This window comes from Rhododendron vialii, chromosome 4a (assembly GCF_030253575.1).
Source record: "Rhododendron vialii isolate Sample 1 chromosome 4a, ASM3025357v1".
In the NCBI taxonomy this organism is placed as follows: domain Eukaryota; kingdom Viridiplantae; phylum Streptophyta; class Magnoliopsida; order Ericales; family Ericaceae; genus Rhododendron; species Rhododendron vialii.
The window spans coordinates 36,968,769-36,993,049 of NC_080560.1; the positions used below are offsets into that span (position 1 = coordinate 36,968,769).

Consider the following 24,281-nt stretch of genomic DNA (forward strand, 5'->3'; position numbering starts at 1 on the left):
GGTAATTAGGAACCTTCTTGGCGGATGAGTAATGAAATTAGGGTTGAGAGAGAGAAGGGTTTTATAGACTACTAAAAGCCTTGTGGGATGGTAGATGCATGAGTGTGATGGACATTAGGGTTTGATGAGAGAGGGAGAGATGGGATTGTAAGTGGATATATATATATATATATATATATATATATATATATATATATATTCACACACACACACACACATATATATATATATATATATATATATATATGAGTTGAGGAGAGAGAGAGAGAGAGAGAGAGAGAGAGAGAGAGAGAGGGGCTAAAAGAGAATGTTGTTGTTTTTTTCCTTTATATTTTAAATTTTTGAAAGAGAAAAACGTGAGGGGCGATGTCACGGGGACGATTAGAAAATATTTGTATTGATCGAGAATCCTCTTTTTTACTTTTTATTTTGGCTCAGCCGGCTTTTTAATGTAATGTACCTTCCTGGCATAGTCGTGCCCCAGGGTTTTTTTTTAGACTTTTTACTAAGATCAAATGAAATCAGCAGTCCCTCGATCTTTTTGTAAAGATGTACTGTCAATTATGCACACTACTTTTGAGTTAATATAACTACGTTTGGTTTATAAGAAAAGGTCCATTTCTCGCAAATGTGTCTGACTTCTTCCGGTTTATCAATTGAAGAATTTTTTGTTGCAATTGAAGTTAAATCAGTAGCTGTTTACAAGATTTTCAGTTCATTTTGTATGAAAAATACATGTTCCAATGAACTTTTTTTTCTCATCAAATGGAACTTAGATCCCGTTCTGCTTAGGTTCTTATTTTTTACTTTACAAGAAATGTCATTTTTTGTATTCCAAAATTGAAACGACCCAATTTTAAAACACGTTTCAATTTTAAAACATAGTAGTATATTGAAGCCTCTTTTCAAAAGGAAAATTTAAATAAATTATAGTGCAAATAGTACACGAGCAAATCCATTCTCTATCCACCCTCTAGCAATTAATAAATTGGTTTAACTACTACCGTAATAATGAGTTGGCATGGAAGTCTGAGAAGAAACAACGTTTTTCGCTACACTGTGGTCCTTATGGTTAGTGAGAAATGACTATGTATTCAACAACACTACAACGGGAGTGGGGGAAGTTGGGGAGCTCATCAAAACCAGAATTGCAATGTGGATGAAATCAAAATTTGACATTAAGGTTTATTCGGTGGAGGATTTTAAGAGATATCTCGATGGAATTCGAAAGGTGAAATTATAATTTAGGTTTAGGTGTGTTTATATCCAATTATCTGTTGGATGTTTGTTTTATTTTCTTTTCATTCGCTCCCTCGATGTATCCCTTTCGAGTTTATAAAAATTTCGTTTGCCGAGCAAAAAATAATAATAATGAGTTGGCAATAACCTTTTTTCTTTCTTTAGGAAAATGATTTCGCATTGCCCCTGTGCCTTTTTCACTACTTCTAGACTATTCAACACGATGTTAAAGATATTTACCCATATTTAGGTTGAGTTCACGCTATGATTTTTGTCATCAGTTTTTTTACTAAAACTTAATTACTTTTCGTAACCTTTGTTTATCTCTTCATCGTACTTTTGAAATTAATTATTTGTTTCGACGAGAGAAATTTGAAGGATATGAGAATGTGGATGGAAGTTGAAAAAAATTACATAAACATAAATTCAACAAGAATTCAGAAAAAAAAAAAGAAGAAAAATACCGAAACAAAACATACGTTGAATACAAGACATTGACACTTAAGGTTCATAATACTTAGGCTGTGTTTTCGTAAGTTTTAGTATCCTTGAATATCTTTCTCCTATGCTAGATTAGTCATGACCAGGTTGGCGCAAACCACAAGATCAATTATTACTTCCACTATAGCACGGATGCATTAATGAATCAACTTTTATTAATTTCCTAGCCTCCTCTAAATATAACCTAAATATTGCTTACTCCATAATTAATATTCTTCATGTAATGCAAACTAGCTCCAACTACACACATTGAACGACTCCACTCTTGTGTGTGTGTGTGTGTGTGAGAGAGAGAGAGAGAGAGAGAGAGAGAGAGAGAGAGAGAGAGAGAGAGATGTCTGACACATTCGTTATTCGTTAATAATTTTGCCATATGTTCAAAGTAAAGCTAATAGTGTATAGCTGGTTACAGTGGCATATGTTAATTACCCTTTGGATTTTGACCATGTCTTATCTTACAATGAAATAAGTGTAGCTAGCTATGAGACGGCCAGTACTATCGACAAGTTTTAGAGGCCATTAAGTATAATTAATTCAGGATTACTAAATGCTAATTGGACACACATAAGTGTACCATCAGTACGATTTAAGTCTATACATGTATAATAAGGTATTACGGAGTACAATTTATAACACGGTATCGATCACATCTTCTCGACGACCCTTCGTGATTGAAAAATACTACTATAGCAATTCACACGTTGTGCAATTCGATGCGAATTGCACAAGTTGTTCTCTTTATACGTCAACTTTCCTAATATTAAACGACCTCTGGATAATATTATTCACAAGTTGTTCTCTTTTTTTCTCGATGTACCCTTTCGAGCTCTAATAAAATTTCCTTTGCCGAGAAAAAAAAAAAAAAACTTTCCTAATATTGCGGCCATGCCAACTCATATGTATCTGTGCAGCTAAGACAATCGTGTCCAATATTTTATACAAGAGTGCTACACACACAACGGTTGTGTAAAACACAACACACGACCAATCTCTAGCCGTCCATTGCTGTAATAAATGGCCAGGATTCACTCAAACTCTTTCTCATAAAAGTTAGACTTTTTCTTGAAAAAATTTGTTTAAAATCTAGACCATCTAAATACATCTGGACGGTCAAAATTACCCACACAACCAACACAACGGTTGTGCAAGTAGCATTTTTGTATTTCTAACATTTCTTAATTGGGTAAGTCCCGGCTCAATCATTGGCCCTTATTGATTGGTGATTCGATAATAATTTCTCTAACCTTGGGAAATCTATTTGGGAAGCTTGCCTAGCTATATGCTGTGATGTGGTTTACTGTATTTGATTGGTGTAAAGACCACAGGCTACGTTCTCTCTATGTTAGTAAATTCCAAGACAAAACCATATATATAATTGTATCTCTATTTATTGAGTTGTAAATTTTTTTTTTTTCATTTTAATTCTCTAGAGTGTCTGTTTAGGGAGTGGAAGGAAATCAAATCTTTTGTATTTGATAGGTTGAGTCTTTAGTTAATGAGAGTGGAAGACAATCGAGAAGATCAAGGCAAGAGGATTTCGGCGTATAGGAGCCATATTTGGAAAGGCAATTACAAGGGTAAAGTCGGTGCATCCACTGGGTAAAAAGCTGGGCTTATAAATGCATGCTTCCACTTATTATTTCTTTGACCTATATACGTGAGAGCAGCCAAAATACATGCTTCTGTGAGGAGAAACATTCAAGGGGTTTTATTATTGATTCTTGGAGTTCCTAATAAATTGTTCAAGCTACCATGAAACTCCAAGAGGTGTTCTCAATTTTATCTAAACAAGCTTAGAGTTGATTTTCGGTGGATTCCGAGAGGAAAACGGAAGGTTTGTGGATTCAAGGTAGAATTGGTCAAATACTGGGTGTGGTAAACGTGGATTCGGCAAGTAGGTCTTACGCTTGATTGTGAGGATTCAAATCGTAGGGTAAGATTACTTGTAACTACACAATATTTATAGTATTTGATTCATTCCCGTGAATTTTTTTTTTCTGTTTAGGGTTTTTCACGTATATCTTGGCATTCTCTATTTATTGCTTTTATTCATGCGATTGGTTTATTTATTGATTGGTGGATTGATTATTTCAAAAGATAAAAAAATAGCAACTATTTATATACCTAGGTGAGCAAGGATTTTTCATTTGGCAAGGAATGATAAGGTATTCAACAAACTATGAGCTAGACCCATATATATAGGGTGTTAGGGCTTTAGCCTTTGTAGATGGGTTTGTCTCATATGGGTGTCCTTTGATTGGCCAATTTCTTGTCAATTGTAGGGATTGAGTTTTGAATTGAGCAGAAGTGTTATTTGAACATGGATGTTGTTTCCTTGCTCCTATTAGTCTGGTAACAATTTCAAGATTAATGAAATTTTTTTGCCTTTCAAAAAAACAATTCTGAGCTAGAGGTTATATGGAAATTTGTGATTTTGGTGAAGACAAGAGTCGCTATCTGGATCAAAGCAAAATTTGATATTAAGCTTTATCAAGTGGAGGACTTCAAAAGGGCTTTGGATGGAATTAATCAGAAGAATTAGTAATATGAGATATCGAGATTTTAGGTGTTTTTTTTTTTTTGTTTCTCATCCAATCTTTTATTGGATGATCTTTTAATTAACTTCAATTTTTTTATTGGTCCCCTGTAATATCTCAATATGCATTATCGTCTAGATTTTTTTTGAAATCTAACAAAGATTTAATAAATAAAGAAGGAAACTCAAAATTCACGGAAATCCAATTTTCTTCTAGATTAGCATCTAAATTTTTGTCGAACTTTGACAAAGATTTAATTAATCAACAAATCGTCCAGCCTCTCACTGAACAAAGGCTGAACTGGTGCTCGATAGTGGCTCAAGCCACTGGCTGTATACTTGCACGCAATACCTTGGCCAACATCTAACTCTCATATGCTCGTTACAAAATAATTTTTTTTAACTTTAGTTCATATCAGAATACTTTTCTGATTCCTCTCATTGAGTAAAGTATTACATCACAAAAATTAGGAAATTTTTTTTTTACAATTTGCAAAAAATAAAAAATACAGAAAAAAATACCAGCCCAAAAATTTAAGAAAAATGGGGCATGTGGAAAGGACAGGCCTAGGCCTATCTCATATACGGGAAGCACTGGAATATGTGACAAAGAGGGGAAAATGATGGCCCATGACGTGTTTTGATAATTAATACCCACCAAAGACATACTGAGAATATTTGTTAATACTGAAAATATCTTTGGCGAGTATTAATTATCAAAACACGTCCTTGTCCGTCATTTTCCCTGACCCAATTTGAGGTCCAAACTTGAACTGTACGTGGGCGAACAATTCTGCTCACTTTTCCCTCTGGGATGAGATATAGTCCATACGTTTGGACATTGCACATTGCAGCTCTTCATAGTGGGTTAATCCGGTTGATTGGTGGGCTTGCTCTCCATATATACAATTGATCTTGGGTTCGATTCTTGGGGTTAGGTCGCCAGAAAGAAATTTCGTGTGAATCCCATAGTCCGACGTGGATGGCCTACCTTTGACTGAATGACCGAACCAAGGATGGAATTAGATTGGTCTGTACACACGTATGCACATGACATGCGCAGTGCTTTATAAATCGGGAAAACATTATGAAAACATAGTTTTTTCCCTAAGAAAATCCCACTTACGTAATGGCTCGATGGGAGTATTTGGTTTTATATCTAGCGAATGAAATGAATTTGCTGACACCATTTTTTTTTTTTTTTGCCAATTCATTAATCCTAATGATCAACTCTATCCTACGAAATTTAGGGAGAGAGATGAGTGCTTACGGGAATCGAACCTCGCCCATGTGCATTGAAGTATAGGGGAGGTACTAACTGCATTCCACCTCTACTTGCGCTGAACCATTTGATTGACAAGTTCTGTTTGTATACTAGTACTTGCAAATTGATGGTGGGTTCAACATCTCATCTCGGGTAGAACCATCCGCCTTCCTCCACCAAGCAACTTACAAGAAGTCGTAGGGCTATGACCAACATAATGATCCTCCAACGATCAAGTCAGTATGTGGTGAATGAGTAAGGAGGTGTTTGGTAAGTTCATTTTTGTATTTTTACATTCTCATTTTTCCATTTTGGCTGTTTGGTTTTTCATTCTCAAACCTCATTCTGCCAAAACTTATTCACTCATTTTCACAAAAGAAGCGAGAATGGAAAAGGAGGTCAGGAGGTCCTTTTCCCATTTTTGACTTTTCGCATTTTCCGTTAAATTACCAAAATATCCAAACTATTCTAGCTAATTACCAGTTTTGCCCTCCCTTTATCTCCCAGATTTACACCACCTCCCACAAAATCTGCTTTTGGTTCTAGCTAACCATGGTTCTTCGATACTTGACAGAACTTTAGGTGTGGAACATTTTGTTTGTGGAGCTTGAAAAAGGCCATCAGTTTCGTGTTTGTGCTGAGAGTAAACCAAACAGTTTTTATATATTCACATTTGAAAAAAAAAAAAGAAAAGCTAAGCAAAAAATATTTGAAAAAGGCAATCAGTTTCGTGTTTTCAGTTCACTAGCCTTTGACTGTAAAAACAATAATAAAGGCGAAGGGCAATTTGGTAAAAAATTAATCCATAATTCATTTTCATTTTAATCAATCATCTACCAAACACTACGACTACTGTTCCAAAATACGTTCTGCACATATCTTCCAAATATTCTACTATACTCAAAAATACATTCTGCTCATAATCCAAAAAGCTAAAAAATCAAAAAACTAAAAATGAAAAGCTAAAAAGTAAGCTTTCAAACACCCCCTAAGTATTGTAGACTAAGAATGACGTCTCTTGCTTAAGGTTTATCCCTTGGTATTTATAGAGAGAATGTACTTGCTCTCCAAGTTAAGTGTGCAAGTTAAGCACGCGCCTAACTTTGCACGTAACCGCTTCGGTTAGTGACGACCGGCCATCACATGGCTATCGTCCATGTGCTTCGAATAATATTCCAGAAACATCTCCAACCTTCTCCCAGGTCACCACCTGGGTCGGGAACACTGTCGGTCCTAAACCGACCCTCCACATAACGGGTCTTGAGGTTCTACCTGGACCATTGGCAAGACCCACTATCGCCCGGCCCATCTCGTCTGCCTTGTGGATTTGGTTCACTTGCTTAGCTCGTCATAGCCTACTACATGCATGTTCGGCCCAATATCTTTGTTGGGTTCGGCCCACTATACAATGTTGTCTACTTCTTTTTTATTTTTTGGAAATTGTTAACCATACCAATCATGTAAGGGAAAATGACGGCCCATGACGTGTTTTGATAATTAATACCAGCCAAGGATAAGCTAAGAACATTTGTTAATATTGAAAATGTCCTTGGCGAATATTAATTATCAAAACACGTCATTGGCCGTCATTTTCCCATCATGTAATCAATTTTTACACTTTAAGCGTGTAGAGTTCGATACGTGCTACTCTCTCCGTCTCCATTTGTTGGTTCTTTTTAGGGATCTCAATTTATTAAGGGGACACAATTACTTTTGTTATCACATGATTTACCCATTTCACCCTTCAAATTTTAAAATTCGAATTTGAGTTATGTGTTGCCTTTTGACATCAGTCAACTGGGATCGATGTACTAACTGCATGCTGAACTAGGCGCCAAAAGAAGAATCCAAAACGGAGAGAAAATTTCACTCCCAAAATTAAAGTGACATTGGCTTTTCTCCTTTTTGTTAGAATAATTAAAAAAAATATTAAGGGTAAAACGGGAAATTCATTAACTGTTCCCTCCATAGTTTGGAAATGAGGCAATTTTTTTAGGAAGGCAAAAAATATTAATCGGGACCAATAAATAGGTACGGAGAGAGTATTGCATTTTTCATTTGTAGTACCCACGTACTCCTGTACGACATTATTTTATTCTTTCATAATGAAACAGCCGCAATGGCCGTGGATGGAGTTTAGCCCACCAGCTAAAAAACAGAACACTCTCTCTCTCGCTCTCTCTCTCTCATGTGTATATGAGTAGGCATAGCCTAGTCACGTGAATCATGCGATCTCAACTCAGCCTCCCATGAAAGTTGTTCAAAGCAATGAATGTACGTACTGTAATAGGGGGAAGAGATCAGGGTCGTAAGCAAGATGGTGATGTGCGCCGACTGGCTCACTTTACGCCATACCCCTCCACTTTCACTAAAATAAGCACCCTCTCAGCTTCTCCTTCATCCCAATTGTCTCACCCTTTTTCTATCCTCTTTCACTATCCAGTCTCCACCTGTGGGGACCTCATTAATTTGATGTAGGACTGGAGTAGTATATATCTTTCTTTAATGACCCTGTCTATTTCGTTGTCCTCCGGTAAATAAAATTAAGAGTAGTGATTTTCACACTTTTTTTTTTAAATTATGTTTCTTTTTTTTTTATTTATTATAATGTACATTTACAATGTTGTCATTCAAAGTGTGAAAGAATACGTACAGAAGAAATGTTACTTCTGCAATTTCACCTAAACAAGTGGGCAAAAAATATATAGAGTGTGACAATCAATTACTGTACTTAAATGGGTTGTGGTATTAATACTGGGGTAATGATTTTGACACTTCCTAAATTACTAATTAACTGTACTTAATTCCCTTTTGGAGTGCGAAAATGACTGCCCTCAATACTCTTTCACTGACCAAAGAGTATTTTGTGTCTTGCTCCATATATTCTATTCGTACTTGCATCGTTCTCTTGTAAAGTATGAACGATAATGGATTCACGGGCGGCCCTTTCAAGTGTTTTTTTGACACATGATGTCCAGACCAATTTTGTGCGAACTTTAGACTAATTTTTATTGCTCCTCTCACAAATCTCAAGGGGTGACATTGAAATTTTGGCCAATATTTATAATGTCCTGAAAGATACTAAAATTTGTCAATTGGAGTGGTCCTAAAGAAGTGCTCTTGACCTTTCCCCATCACATATTGATAGAGAGAGCATTTTGAACTTGGAACCCGGGAGGCAAATCACAACAGAATATGCTATGAGCTGAAACGCTGACCTTTCGTCTGAAAAAATAGGGGCTCAACTGAACTCTTCTCCTTTTTTGTGTGTGTGTGTGTGTTAGCTCGGTGTCAGCCTTACATTATAGAAAACCAACACAAATATTCAAAATCGGGTGGGTTGTTTTTATGGTAAAGTATGTGGGGAAAATGAGTTTTTTTCAATAGAATTTCTAGAAATTTTGAGTCAAATGGGACTCGAGCTCCTTTCGAGGTGGTCCATGTGTGTTAGACACTCTTAACTAATAAATAAAAGGTTCTTATTAGATGAATAAGAAGGATCTAGGGACCTTATAGTAAGCAAACTTACTACAGGGTTGTAGCGAGCAGTTTCAGTCATTCAAAAGTGTCTTTAATGGTTCAAATTAAAAAAAAAATATTCTTCTGAAACGTTGATTGCTGAGGTAGACTGATGAGATGCTCACTACAACATTGTAGTAACTTTGCTCACTATAAAAGATGTTCTCATAAAGTGAGCATATTTGAGAATGTGAAAAAAGCCTCAAGTTTGGTCTTGGGCTTTCGAGCCCATAAGCCTTTTTCTTTGCCCATGGGCATATTCTTGAAGGAATGTGAAAGGCTGTGACTATTCAGTTCTTTTTTTTTTTTTTTTTGAAAAATGACGGCCAATAATGTGTTTTGATAATTAATAGCCGTCAAAGACATTTTCAGTATTAACAAATGTTCTCAGCATATCCTTGGCGGTTATTAATTATCAAAACACGTCATGAGCCGTCATTTTTTCCTTTTTTTAGCATCAAAGAAAGAACTTCATAGATAAATAAAGAGTCCGTACAAGAGATTATAAAATATAGCCCCAATGACAAAAGGAAAATGGTAAGGACAAAGAAAACTTACCCTGAAAGTACCCCGAAAAGAGCAACTGGTGGTTGAGATTCATTTTGATGTGTGTGACCCAATCATCAAAGTGATTCTCAACCACGGATTGCTTTTTTCGGGGTACTTTTGGGATAAATTTTCTTTGTACCTAGCATTTCTCATGACAAAAAGGTCAACAAGAACAAGAAATTACAAACATAATAAAGGAGTACAACAAGCGTAAATAAGATAAGAAACTCCCAAATTAAGCAAAAGATCCACTTGAGAAGATTATCTCCGTTGTCAAAGGGATAGGATATATCAACTTCAGAGTGAATCTGGAAAGATGCAGCATATCTTGACTCACCAGTTACAAGCCACAGATCACCATGCTTATGGAGTTTTCTAGGTGATCCAACTTATTCCATTGCAGCTGAAAGGTCTCCCCTTACTTGATCTCGATGAATTGGTTCGTTCTGTCTCATTTTTGTTCGGTTCATCAAGTAAGCTGTGTTTCACTAACTAAAAGAACTACTATTTATTTTTTAAATTAAAGATACTATATTACAAAAGAATAATCAATCTCATAAAACGAAAAATAAGTACTTGCAAAATAAAAGCCCTAGCAAAACAGACCGTAATCTATTAGATCCACCATTTTTCTTTTTCTTTCAAAATACCTTAGTAATGATTGCGAATTTTGTTTGCGCCACTGTACGTATTAACAAAGTGTACAATTATGTCGTTACATGCATGCAAAAAATAAAATTTGACCCCACAGGATAAGTCAGTACTAGCTGGGCCCTGGATATACACATAGGCCCCCACACTTTGAATCGAATTCTTTTTGCCGAAGGGTACGTTGCAACATCTGTAGCTTTCCACACTTTAAAACCAACAAAAATTTGTCTTGACCAATGTATTGTTGTAGCCAAGAACGTTGTGTATAAGTAATGATTAAAGAATAACGTGGGTCCTGTGGCCTCCCCCTCCTCCTCGACTTGTGAATGAGATGTGCCCTTAAATTCCCTTACATCGATCTACTTGTCCATTGGAATTTCGGAAATGATTAGGGCACCCTTTCTTTTTTTCATCGGCAGATTAGGGTCACCCTTTGACCATGCTTTCTATTGAGTTTCCAAATAAAAGGAGGGTAGAGCATCTATCTCCAGCCCTTGCCCATTTTTGCAATCTAAATTTCAGTGAAATTTTGGGTCAAAAGCTCTATTTGGATATGTCTTCTTCAATATTACACCCATTTTTTTTTATACCCAAATTTGGGGTTTTTTTAGGCTTTTCCTCTAAAATGTGAATCAAAAGGGCACATTAATAAATATTAAGGAGTGACAAGAGGTGTTGAGTAAAATGGGTATAGGTAATTTGGGTCTCCCCAAACTTTTTTTTTTTTGCTTGGCGGGTCTCCCCAAACTTGGATAAGGAAAAAGGTGAAACTCAAAATGGGCTCGGAATTTGGTATGACATTGGAGATAGTTTTAAGTGTTTTTACTCAAATTTTGAGTCTGGACCGAAAAATGGTAAGGATTAGAGATGCTCTAATTTGTTCGCTCATTTTCATGGGTGGGTGCATGTCTCCTCTCCAAGGCTTCATTGTAAACGGATATTAAGTATATCGTATAGTGCGAGGAGCAAAACCGTATGCAACAACGACCCAATGTCTTTTTCCCTATTTCTCGAAATTAGTTTTTTTTTTTTAATTTTACGGGCAAGTAATCTTTTCCGAACATTTAACCGATGATAGTAAAATGTACGGCCTCGACCGAACATAAATCCTGGCTCCGCCCGAAGGAAGGGGTTGGCTTGTTCGTCAAAGCAAGGGGTGGAGACATCATATCTATAAAAAAAAAAAAACACAATTGAGATGACAAAATGTGAAAAAGGGAAGGAGGTGGGGGTGTGGGGGTTTGTGAGTACGCTAATGTCGCGAGTACTATGTTGGGAAATAATGCGTGAGTGTGTCCGAGTTTTATGTGCAATGGTTCCCAACCAAAAACTCAAACCTCCTCCTGTTTAAGGAAAAGCCATCATGCCATTTGACGCCCAGAGGATGTCGGGAACATGCAAACTATCAGATTTCGGGAATAGCAATATATATATCCGGCCCCATTCACCCCACAACAACAAGAGGAGGGAGAAGCGTCCCGATGGGGTACCGACCGATTGCGGAACCCACTTAAGGGTCTCGTGTCAATGATCCGAACCGTTGATTATTTTTTAAAGTATTTTTTTTAATTATCGTTGAATGATTTCAACTTTATCGGATAGCTGTAAGTACTTGATCCAAAGTTTTCTTTTTTTGTTTCAGAGTTTAAGATCCTGAATTATGAATGAAACGTTGGATAAATGGACCGAGTACTTACGTTTATGCAATGGAGTTGAACGATTTGGATCATTCACGTGGGGACCTTGAAGTGAGTCCTACAATAGATCGTTACCCCACATCGGGATGCTTCCCGTCGGTACTAGTAGTGGGGTTCACCACAATAAGCTACATGCACACCACTCTAAAAATTTAGAGCCCATTTTGGCCAAACTTTTTCTTGACTATTTGACACGAATTTTTTTTTTTTGTTTTCTTAAGTATTACTAAATTTGGGTTAAATTTTTACATTGTATTGTCCAACGAGAGGAACCCAAAAACCATAAAAATATAGATCAAAGTCGAGTATAGTTCATAGAAGACACGAAAAAGTAGACTTTTGGGTCTTTTTCGTCGGTCTATATATTTTTATACTTTCCTAATCAACAAGAACGATGCGATGCAAAAATTAATTTGATCTCAATCTATGAATTAACAGAAAAGAACCAAAAATTAAGACCTCGCCAAAAAGTTAAAAGAAAAAGTCGGCCGAACGGTCCTAAGTTATTCACATTGTAACACATGCACGTTAAGCTGAAAGTGGTCACACATACCCCTGCACTATCAGAGAGACATGAATGATGGATATTTCTTAGATCCTGTACTTTTTACGCTTATATGTATGTAAATGTACGAATAATGCTAACAATGTAAATATACGCATATCTATAACCACACTCGGATTTTTTTTTTGGTTCTTTTGTGACGTGAATTTACAAAATTAATCTTTCATTTGTATTTTCTTAATTTTACCCTTAGAAGAACAACATTGTAAATTCACTTCATGAAAAAGACGAAGAAAGGGAGCGTGATTAATTATTTTATATAAAAAAAAAAAAAAGAAAAGAAAAGAAGGGGAGTGAGTGAGTGAGTGAATTTATGAGATAGTGAAATGCAAAATGATTTCGTTTGGCTTTTACCTGTCTTGTCTTCGATCAATAACTGTATCATCAGAAACATGAAAATGAAATCTCCATGTGAGTTTTGTGCCCATGATTTTGAGTGTTGGAACTTGTACGCAATGAGTGCAAATTAAAGAGAGAGAGAGAGAGAGAGAGAGAGAGAGAGAGAGAGAGAGAGAGAGAGAGAGAGTTGCTTTCACCCTTTTCGTTAAGGAGTATTTTTTGATGATGTCATGGTCTCTGTGGGTGCGTATATATGTAATCGCAGAAGATGATAATTAAGGTCAGATATTAAATGAAATTCTCCCACAATATATATTCGGTAGCTTAATTGGGCATTTTAATTTGTGTTGGAACTTATATTTCCCAAAATACGGCAATTAAGTGCATTTGGTAGTTGTCAGCTTCCCTTAATTGTCACCGGCGTTCAGAGCTCACGCGATGCGTTCAAATCGAGCGCACGCGATATGCATGTGCAATTTTGATTGCAAATAGGTTCCGGCACACCTCACAGGTTAGATAAAATACTAGTACAAAATCCAATCCACCCTCCATTGCTCTCAGATATAGGAGCAACGGCACTGCATCTCTGAAGCCGCAAAACGTGCCAAGTGGGGAATTAATAATCAACTGTTATGGTCAAATTTACGAAGTTATCCTCATCAATTCAGTTATTTACGACAGTTTGTGGTATGTGAGCAGTTGAAACCATGGGTGATTTTGAGAACTCAAAAAGTGAGCCAGCTTCAAAATTTATCCACTCCAAATAGTGCTCTCCCTTTATAATAGATAATATCTATTGAATATTTGAATTTGCTTAGAAAAAAACCCACCCCTTTTTTTTTTTTTTTTGAATGGCTAAAATGGAATTTATTAATATTTAAATAATGTTAACAAATATTAAAAAGATTGGGAGCACGACAGCATCAGAACAAGGTAAATATGCCAACTACGGCGGTGTGTATGAAAAGCATAGCCCTACCTTCGACAATCACATACTCCTACTTATTAGACAAATGGTTTTACGCTTATACACATATACATATACTGCATGCTTCTCCCACTTTTTCTATAGGAAAATAAGGACTCACATTGTAAAAAATAGGGATCCAGAAACTTATGCTATATAATGTAGTTGCATACGCTTTGGTAACTTCGGGTTTGAGAAGTTCTGATATCTGTACTCGGGAAGCTAGATCTTCTGATTAGTTATTGGATTTTCCGTAGATTGATAATCGTCTTCTTTGATATACTGCTACGATCTTTGTTATCAATGAAAATTTCATACCATGTCAGGAAAAAAATAATAATAATGTTACGTACGTGACATTAGCAAAAAAATCAAGCTTTAGTTCTCGAGCCCAATGGGGCATTTTTATTTTTTTATTTTTTTTGAGTCATGGTTGTTGGCATGTGACTGGTCATTTATCCGTATTGAGACATGTTTGCCAATCACTTTTGTTTTGGAGAAAAGAACACCACCCTTTCACTTGTACTTCAATAATTACCTCCTTTTTTGATGTTTCTCTACTATGATTACTAGCCATTCACCTATTTCATGTTCACAGCTTTGTACTCACTTTGTTAGTACAAAAATACTACTCCCCTCCTCAGATCCGTCCCGTTTTGTTTGTCTATCAATTTTTTTTTTCTTTTGTGTTTGTTGCGTATATTTTACAATGTAAATTTTTAAAAATATTCAATATGAATCTTATTGGATATATTTCAATTTGTTCTGCTATGATACTGCACAAAGTTGTCAATCATGAACAACATTATGGATTGAAAGATATACGCAATAAATACAAAAGGAACAAAAGAAATAATGGAGAAACAAAATGGGATGGAGGGAGTACCCGGTTGCTAACAGTTCTTATATTGTCCAAACTTTAATTTGGTCTTCTACTAGTGAATGATGGGATTTGTCTCCAGAATTAGTTGGCCTATTAGAATGCATATATACGGAATCATCAAAAATTTCCTTCATCTTGTTTGAAATACTACTACACTTCTTCGTCTTGAGCTTGTGTCTTTCTCTTCCATTTATCGATGTACTCTTATCGACTTATTGTATATATATTTTTCCCGATAACAAAAAATGACTATTTTGTCCAAGATTACACAAATTTATGTCCAAGCTAGCTTTACCTTGTAACAACAAATTAGTTCTCTTACAATTAATTCGTATCAGCACCACAAGGCAGGCTCAGTTGAAGGGAAAAAGGGAAAATAATAACAAGAGTAATGAAAGCCCTAATTTCCGCAAAATATATTCTAGCAGTTTTGAAGATAATATATTTGTATATTTTCAAAAAAAAATGAAGGAAAGGAAAGAAAAAGAGGTAGAACAACTCCATTTGTCTCCACAAAAACAGACACCAGTCAAAGTTTCAAAAGCAACTCATGGCATGAAGGAGGCAAAATTTTACTAATAAATTGTTACTTTTGCCGATCAAAACAAACAAATAAATAAATAAAGGAGGCGAATTTTTTTTAGCAGCACCGGTTTCTTGCAAGCGTTTTGAGAGCACAGTTTATTTATTTATTTTTATCTAGTTTTATACTAATTTAAATTGTTGAAATTTTAATACAAACACATTTCTGAATTCCATAGACACATCTCCATCAGCCAATAACATTAGAAAATTTAAAACAAGAAGATATATGGAATTAGTACGTACCATAATACTCCTACATTACCATCAACCCTTGAAATCTCTATGAAATTTCACAAGTTCGTCACCGGCCTGCTAATTTTTAAATTACATATTGCATAATAAATCACAACGTGATCGAAAGTCGAACGAAAGCCACCAACCTTAGCAATCTCGCAAAAAAAATAAAATAGTAACAATCTAAGAGCGTCCGAGGCGAAGTTCCAAGTCCAAATCCTCCTTTGAATCCGCAACCAAACCGATGTCCAAATCCAACTGAACAATCCCGGCCTTCTTCACAACTTCGAATCGACTATCTCGAGCAAGTCCTTCAAACTCGCCGACTCCAACAAGGGCCTTCGCGGCCTTGATCTTCCCCACATCCGCACCACCACCCTTCTTGTGAAACATTACCCATTTCTTGATTCCACCGGGAGAAGCCGAAGAAGGCGAAGACAAAGCGGTAAGAGAGGAGGGAGACACCACGGGGATTAAAGTGGGCGCGAATGGCGGGTAATCATGGCTTTGGTTAGGGTTAGGGTTTGAGTTGAGATTGAGGTTGAGGAAAGGAAAGTCACCATTTTTGGGGGGAGATTGTCTGAGTCTAGCTCTATCTCTCCTGTGAACATTCATGTGGCCGCCGAGCGCTTGAGCAGATCTGAATTCCCTCTTGCAGAAGGTGCAGGTGTAGGATCTTGGAGGCCATGGGTGGAACCCACTTAGCAAATCTCCCTCACTGCTTCCACTGTATTCCCATGAATCTCTAACCCTATTGCTGTTGTTGTTGCTGTTGCTGAGGATGATGTTGTCTTTCATTGATCTTCCTCCGCAGAGGCTGTGGTGCTTCAGGGTGTTCCTCTCCATCTCTGCCTTTCGGTTTTAGTCAGACCCTAGCAAAGATCAAAATGACAACTACTGTCTAGCTTACATCATGTCACTTGAAAAAAAAGTTAGAGAGAGAGAGAGAGAGAGAGAGAGAGAGAGAGAGAGAGAGAGAGGACTTACCAGAGATATTTGGAGAGGAGGAGGGGGAGAGAGAGAGTAGTGATGAGGATGGTAGGAAAGGCCATCAAATTCTAAGCCAGGAGGTGGAGATCTTATTGGTGGGTTTTTTTTTCTTTTTTTTTTTTTAAGCTGGGAAAAAGTGCTCTATTTTTGGGTCACTGCTTACTAAATGGGGAACCTTGTTCTGCCAGGTTTATACCTTTTTGCCAAATGCGGTAAGATGTTACTCCTCTTTAAGTTTGTTTTGTCAATCTTTAAGTCATGTAAAAACCTTTAAGTAATTTGTAAATGATTAATTTCATCTTTCAATCTTTGGTTTAATGGATTCTTTTATTTACCAACAATACAAAATTCAATCACAAATTTATCATTACAAATCTTCGCATATCTGTGTGGTTAATTTATACAAGTTTCAGTGTTACGTATAAGTGCGATGCTTCATTAATTAGAAAAAATACGATAAATTGAAGGGGAAAAAAATAGCAATCTACATTAATTTACTTTGGTGTGACCAGACTATACTAATGATATACTCCATCTGTTCTATATTGAGTGTCCATGTTACTATTCCGAACATTTTAAGAAAAAATATTATTTTTTCAATCTATAATGCTAAAAATATCCAATATGGATATTGTTTGATAGATTTTATTTATTTTTATTATACATAAATCTTAAAATCATAAAAAATATTATAAATTAAAAGATATAAACAAGATAAAAATAATTATAGAAAAAGTGAGAGTGGTACCTCAATATGGATCGGAGAAAGTTGTATTTATTTTTGCACTCTTATGTTTTCTGAAGTTTTGAAATGATAATTTATAATGTTATGTCATGGAGCGAGAAGCTATTGGGGTTACTCATATTTTGAGATAGATATAGAGAAAAATGCTTATATACTAATAATACCAGTGTGATCTTGACCAATAGCGATATTAATTTATTATGTATTAGAATGCTTTCGAATAATGGTATATCTATTCTCTTATACAAAGGGAGATCACTAGTTTGGTGTCTCCCCTTTTTGAAACCCCCGTCACAAAAGTAATTTTTTTTATCATTTTCCTTTATAGAAGAAAAGATTTATAATTACCTTAAGTATATACTATAACACAGATCAATTAACTGTTAGAGACAAAATGGTAAAATCACTCACGCTCAACTACCCCACGTTTCAATTTCAACATACTTGCACACACGTCTGTCTGTGCCTAAATTGCTAGTTTCTCATTAGCATCGACTACAGTAAGAAATGCACCATCTTTTTGGCTCAATGACTCTAAAGGCAAATGGTTTATAAAAAAAAGGGAACAAACATTCCTATATGTATACTAGTCTTTTCTTGTATAAAAGGGTCATGGAATGGAGCTAAGTACCCCAATCGTAGTAGCCTAGCTAACAAATTGGGCTTAATAACTCGGATTGGGTTGGAAAGCAACTCTGGATTCTAGCCTTGAAAATCTTCTTTTCTTTTCTTTTTTTGGGGGGGTTGTGTTTTTTTTGAAATAAAATTTGAGCAATGCTATTTAGATTGACGAGCTAATATTGAACTAGTCTATTCTGAGAGCTTGCAGTATTTCCCGGACGGACGGGGTTGAGGGCCGTCCGGACAGCCACGACATGGGACAGAAATTCTGCGGCTGCTGGATTAATCCTGTTCGGGCGGTTGTGACTTCCCCCCGAACAATCGTGGAAGAAAAACTTAAAGCTGATGTATTTGTAGCTAGAGAGAGATTTTTTAGAGTTTCCTCCGACATTAATCGTAATGAACTGGTGTGGCTCCTGAGAAGTAGCTAAGCAGTTGCCGAACCTTGTATATATTTGTGTTTTGGCTTTCTCTCTCTCCCTCTATTTCTTTGGTTTGTGTTTATATATGTGATTGCTAGAATAGTATCCAAGATCCTGAGAGCTTTTTTTTTTCTTTGGCTCAACAAAAAGATTTTACTAATCTTTGTAAACGATACAAATATTAAACGGAACAAAGGCACACCGCTGACATACGCCACCCAAGACCACCGAAAAAGAACGGCAAAACGCGAATCTAAACAACAAATTTCATGTAATTAGAGTATTACTGTTTGTACATGGAATATGTCGTCGTTATGGGCTCACCTTCGGCCTCCCGCAACCCCATCTCATTCATTCCCTTTAGAACTACTGACATTTGCTCGTCCCACTTCGGGTCTGCAATGATGTCCCGAAATTTCAAAATTGAACATTTCAGAATCAGGGTGCATTTTCGCACACAATATTATTGAACTGTAGGTTAACGACAATACAGTACTTAAATTATTTTCGTCAAATGGTATTTTAATTGATATATGTGAGAAGAATTATGACCTGCCTAGAAATTTGGAAAAATTAAGGATTTTGGTCCAGTTAATCCATTTAGTTTAGCAAAAACGCACTCTCAAGGGTTATAAACAGTAATGGGGGTATTTAGGCTTTTTGTGTGTGTGAGAGATATACAGAATTGGTGAGAGCAATAGATAAAAAAAATATTATTGAGCGTGAGCTTAGGTATGTATACTTTTCTCTCATTGTACTCAATCAATGTAGGAATTCTCCTTTGTCAATGGAGTAGGTATTGACACCGAATCACATTAAATTCAATATTTATTTTTTTTAAATTTTTTTCCGCTATGCTTGTTTAATTTTGTAGAATGATTCCGTTGTGGTGGGGGACTAAAAATCCCAACATTTTTTTGATCAACCAGTTTGATTGGACATTGGTAAACGTTTGAACAGATCATATTTAATTAGTAGATGTTATTGGTGGTATAAGTTTGAAATTACAACGTTGTCTTGTAGAACAAATTACTCGTTCACGTCGGGTTCACCAATTACGGGATGGCATTTGCTCTTCAGGTCGGATCTCCACTTCTTTGGGATCTCTTTGAGCTTAGATAGGTTGAGGTAGCCCTCTCCTTCCCCCGGGTCACTACAACAGAAGCAACCAGTTTGTGCATCGTTGGTCTAAGGCGGCTGGAAGGAACTCCGACGATGAAGTTAGTGCTTGTCCGAGGAAGGGAAACACAACTTAATCAAGGAGAAGAGAGCATACCTCTTAGGGTTTGTCATTGTGAAATTTACTGGGAAAAACACTTATTCTAACCATTCTAACCAAAATCACTTGCCCTTATTAAATTAGAATAGCCCCGTGACAATGGCTCGAGACTTCTCATCCAAAGGTCTCGCGTTCGAAACTCCACAAGTATTCAATTTGTCAACAGATTACGCCTAGGGACTAAGTTCGATAACTATCTAATATCTATAGAACGAGAGAATTACTTTTATCATATCTCCTAAACACTTACTCCCTCCGTTATTAAATGAGAGCCCACTTTCAGTTTTTCCTAAGGTATTATTGTTATCTTCTTTATATTTTTTAATTTATAATATTTTTTATGATTTTAAAATTTTTGTCTAATGAAACTAATTGAGATCTATCAAGGAAAAATGACGGCCTAGTACGTATTTTGATAATTAATACCCGCTAATGACAAATTAAGAACATGTATTAATGCTGAAAATGTCCTTGCCGGATATTAATTATCAAAACACGTTCTTAGCCGTCATTTTCAAATTTATCAAACAAGATCTATATTGAATATTTTTAGCATTATCGATTGAAATATATAAACAATTTTTTGAAGTGTCCAAAATAGTAACATGGACTCTCATTTAGGAACGAAGGGAATACTAATTACTACATTTGCTTGAAAATACTCCATTAGAACTAATAAAATCCTCATTCTCTTTGTACGTTCAGTGACACCTCTGGTAAGCACATCGGTTTTAGCACCAAGGTCTTGGAATACAATATGTAGATCACTACAAATTTGATTAACTGTTTCCCTGGACAATTTGAATTGTCTTTGGATTTTTTTCAATTTTTGTCCTTCTTTGTATGTCAGTAAGATGCTGACAACCTATTCCAATCAAAACAATCTGATAAAAAGGAAAGGAAGTGATTTTGGTACTCCACAAATTATTACGTAATTGGAGTGCAAAAAATATGAGTTGATTTTGACACTCCCCCAACTAGAAAAGTGCGGTTAACAATTCGGAGATGCGAAAATCACTCCCTAGGCAAAAATACAAGTACAAAACAGGCACGTCGACATAAACGAGAAGGAAAATCTAAGCGAGCCCAGAATATGTTTTCCCTTAAAATTTTCTCGGGAAAAAAAAGGGGGGGATGGTTACTTGAGGGACTCCAAACAGACAAAAGATCCTGTCAAATTTAGGAGGAGATTTGCTGAAAGACTAGTGGCCAATTGGGTGAAACGATCCCAGTCCAGTTATAGCAGTGGATTTACAAGCTTATGCGGTCGAAACTGCAGGGTTTGCCCGCAGTGTATTAGCCCATTGCCGTCTCCTTTACACTTGATAGAAAGAAAAAGAAAAAAACAAAGGCTTCCAGACTTTGATATTTCCAGAGAATGGGTTTACTCTGTTTATCCATGAATAAAGAGACAGGGCAGAAAGGCATGTTATATATGGGCTTCTTCTGTTTCGCATCCCAACCCCATTTGCCAGTTTTTGTTTTGCTGTCTTGTCTGTGCTTTTGCTCTCTCTCTCTCTCTCTCTCTCTCTCTCTCTCTCTCTCTCTCTCTCTCTCTCTCTCTCTGTTTTTTGCGAAGTGAATTGGGATTGGTTGGAAGTTATGGAGACTTAACAAAAAGGAGATAATGGTTTTGTGAAATTGTGATCATGTGTTTCTGTGAGAGTGACAGATTGTATTAGTGGTGGGGATTGTACTCTGAGTTACGTTGTAGTTTTTGATTGGTGCCTTTGAAACTTTGTTTCTTGACTCTCAACGGGGCTTTTAAGAGCAGCACTTCTAGTTAAAAGTTTTTTGTAAATTAAAAGTTTTTTTTTTTTTTTCCTTCTCTAGTTTTTGCAATGTCAATAATATCAAAAAGAAAATACAACAATGGCTCTGCTTGGATCTAAACTACGTTTTTGCAGGCGCAAGTGGTTGAATGAGTGATATTTCGCGAAATGATCTAAGAAAGTTTACCTTTGAAATCGGTTAAATCATAATCATTGTAACATAGGCTGGAATGGTGAGGAGTGGAGTCATTTGGCCTCAAAACTAAGTTTTTCATCATGAGAATACTTGCACTGAAGTTCCTAAATAAAAAGGCAGAATAAACTTTGGCAAAGCCAAACTTATGATCCATAAATTTGGCATAAGAATTTAATTTTTCAAAAGATTCGCGAAAGTTTTACCCTACCACTACCACTTTTGGTCTTGAAAAACTTATGCTCTATAAATTTGGCATAAGAATTTAATTTTTCAAAAGATTTGCGAAAGTTTTACCCTACCACTACCACTTTTGGTCTTGTAAAAATTTGGGAATGACAATAACACTATTTTTCGTGAATCAATGGAGATGTTCTAAATTTTTCAAGCTACTTAAAAAGCAATTTGTGTTTAGGTCCTCAAAAGTTCTTTAGGGTTGAAATGCTTATCGCATCGCATGCACTAATCAAATTTGAACACACTATTTAAGCTTGGTAAAATTTCCTAACTTAACTTGAAGAATCAACTATTTAGCTTCATAAACTTTGGTGGAATCTCAACATGTGACATGTTTACTTCAAAGTTTTTTTCTCTTTAATCTTACCAATAATTTTTCCAACAAAAAATAAAATAAAATTCCAATATGATTGGGCTATGTAACCTGAACCCACTGATTCTTATTTTCTTCACTGGGCTATGTTGGGCTATGTTTGTGAACAAATGTTTTTTAGCTGAGGTCCATTGCAGGGGAGCCCCATGCTCTGTAATTTCAAGCCTAACCGACTTAAAAACAATGAGGTATTTCTATTTGAGTATGATCAATTTCCTACATTACACAATTGATCAAGGTTTAACTTTATTCATAATCAAATATTATCATGTCCGTTGATTCACGATGAAAATGCACAAGTTAAACGTATGAAAATGTAATAAATTTGGGTATGTCTCGGTAAGATATGATCAAATATTGCCGAGCAAAAAAGAAGAAGAAGAAGAAGAAGAAGAAGATATGATCAAATTTGAACATGAAAAGGTAAATCGATCATTGTGAACTGGAAAATGATAAATTCTGTAATAGATCAATTGATCTTGAAAAGTAACGATGACAGAGTAAATTGTAAAATAGAAAAGACTTTCTTTAAATGTCTTAATCCTACAAATCTTTTCCCAATCAATACACAAATGCAGGCTATGTTATGAATGGGATGCACGCACAGGCAATAAAGCATGACCATATGTGAGGAAAAATACTCAAGGATTCGAGACATAATACCCAGATACGCAATAAGAAATATTAATCTAGATCGAAGGAGTTGGCAAAGGTTATTAGAGGGAAATATAATCTAGACCGAAGGAGTTGACTCCCGTAGATACAAGACAATGGCCCAGCTTCAAATGTCTGGAGGGATATTTGTTCAGTGGGAAATAATGACTTGGACCTTGGTTTCTCCATCCGGGCAGGATTTCAAGTGCAAGTAAACTCAGGCCGTGATACACTGTTCTGGGATCATGTGTGGTTGGGTAATTCAGATATGAAAGAGGACTTTCCACGACTGTACTTGCGTTCCACTCAAAAAGATGCTGTTCTGAGCGAGGTTTGTATCGAAAGGGGCAGTAACAATTGGGATTTGCAATTTAGGGGAAGGTTGTGCTTACGGGCGAGTCAACAACTGGAGGAGATGAAGCAACAACTGCAGGGAGTGACCTTAGATCCATCAAAACCGAATTCCCTTCTGTGGATTTGGTCTGTAGACAAAAAGTTCTCCACCAAATTAGTGTATAGGCAATGGGAACTTCAGACTCAATCAAGTAATAGTGTTTTGGGTTCTCTGTGGAGGAATTTGAGCCCCCCGAAGGTGGAAATCTTCTCTTGGATGGCCGTTCAAGGAAGAATTGCAAGAAGGTACTCAGTGCTATTTCATAGGAACTTGATTATTGAAATCCAACAGGCATTGTGTCCCCTCTGTTCCGATGTTGTTGAGACCCCCCTTCATTTACTCCTGCATTGTCGAATTTCGTGGGAAGTTTGGTCTAGTATTCTGAAATGGTGGAAAATACAGTGGGTTTGCCCATCCTCTCTAGCTGAACTTGCATCGTGGTGGTTTGAGAACGGGTTTCGGAACTTGGAAAAAAGTATTTGGGAGGTATGTTTTTTTGCAATTCTCTGGTCTATCTGGATTGTGAGGAATGGATATGTTTTCAACAATGTTTCAACTCAAGCATGGGAAGTAGTGGATCTAATCAAAACTAGAGTGGCCATGTGGATAAAGGTCAAGTTTGACATTAAGGTTTATACAGTGGAGGATTTCAAAGGATATCTGGAAGGGATTCGGAAAGTGAAGTTGTAGCGTAATCTTTAGGCGTATTGTCTATCCAACCTTGGTTGGATAGTTTGTTGCACCTTTCATCTAATTTTCTTCCTCTCGATGTATCCTTTTCGAGTTCAATAAAATGATTCGTTTGCCGAGCAAAAAAAAAAAATCCTGTTTCCGCCGTCAAAAGGTCGAGCTTTTCGGAGAAGGAAGTTCCGAAGAAGAAAAAGGGTAGAAGCAAGTACTTCTTTGGGTTTGCCCTGTTTGAAATTAGGAGTATTTGGATGGTGGAAATCTACATATAATTTTTTTTTTGTATAATTTGGGTGAAGTGCACCTGGGCTACAGCCCAAGTCAGCCAGATGGTAGTTCCGCTCTTGGGCAAGAAGATTTCGGCGTAGAGGAGCCATATTTGGAA

The 24,281-nt window shown here is 36.3% G+C and overlaps 1 protein-coding gene across 1 annotated transcript; it reads right to left on the minus strand.

Moving 5' to 3' along the window:
- Positions 1-15,503: 15,503 nt before the first annotated feature.
- LOC131324149 (transcriptional regulator SUPERMAN-like) lies at positions 15,504-16,625 on the minus strand. Its single transcript, XM_058355986.1, has 2 exons — positions 16,517-16,625; positions 15,504-16,401 (listed from the first exon to the last, which is right to left on the minus strand). The coding sequence occupies exon 2, from the start codon at positions 16,373-16,375 to the stop codon at positions 15,713-15,715; it is 663 nt and encodes a 220-aa protein (XP_058211969.1). The 5' UTR covers positions 16,376-16,401; positions 16,517-16,625; the 3' UTR covers positions 15,504-15,712.
- Positions 16,626-24,281: the final 7,656 nt, after the last annotated feature.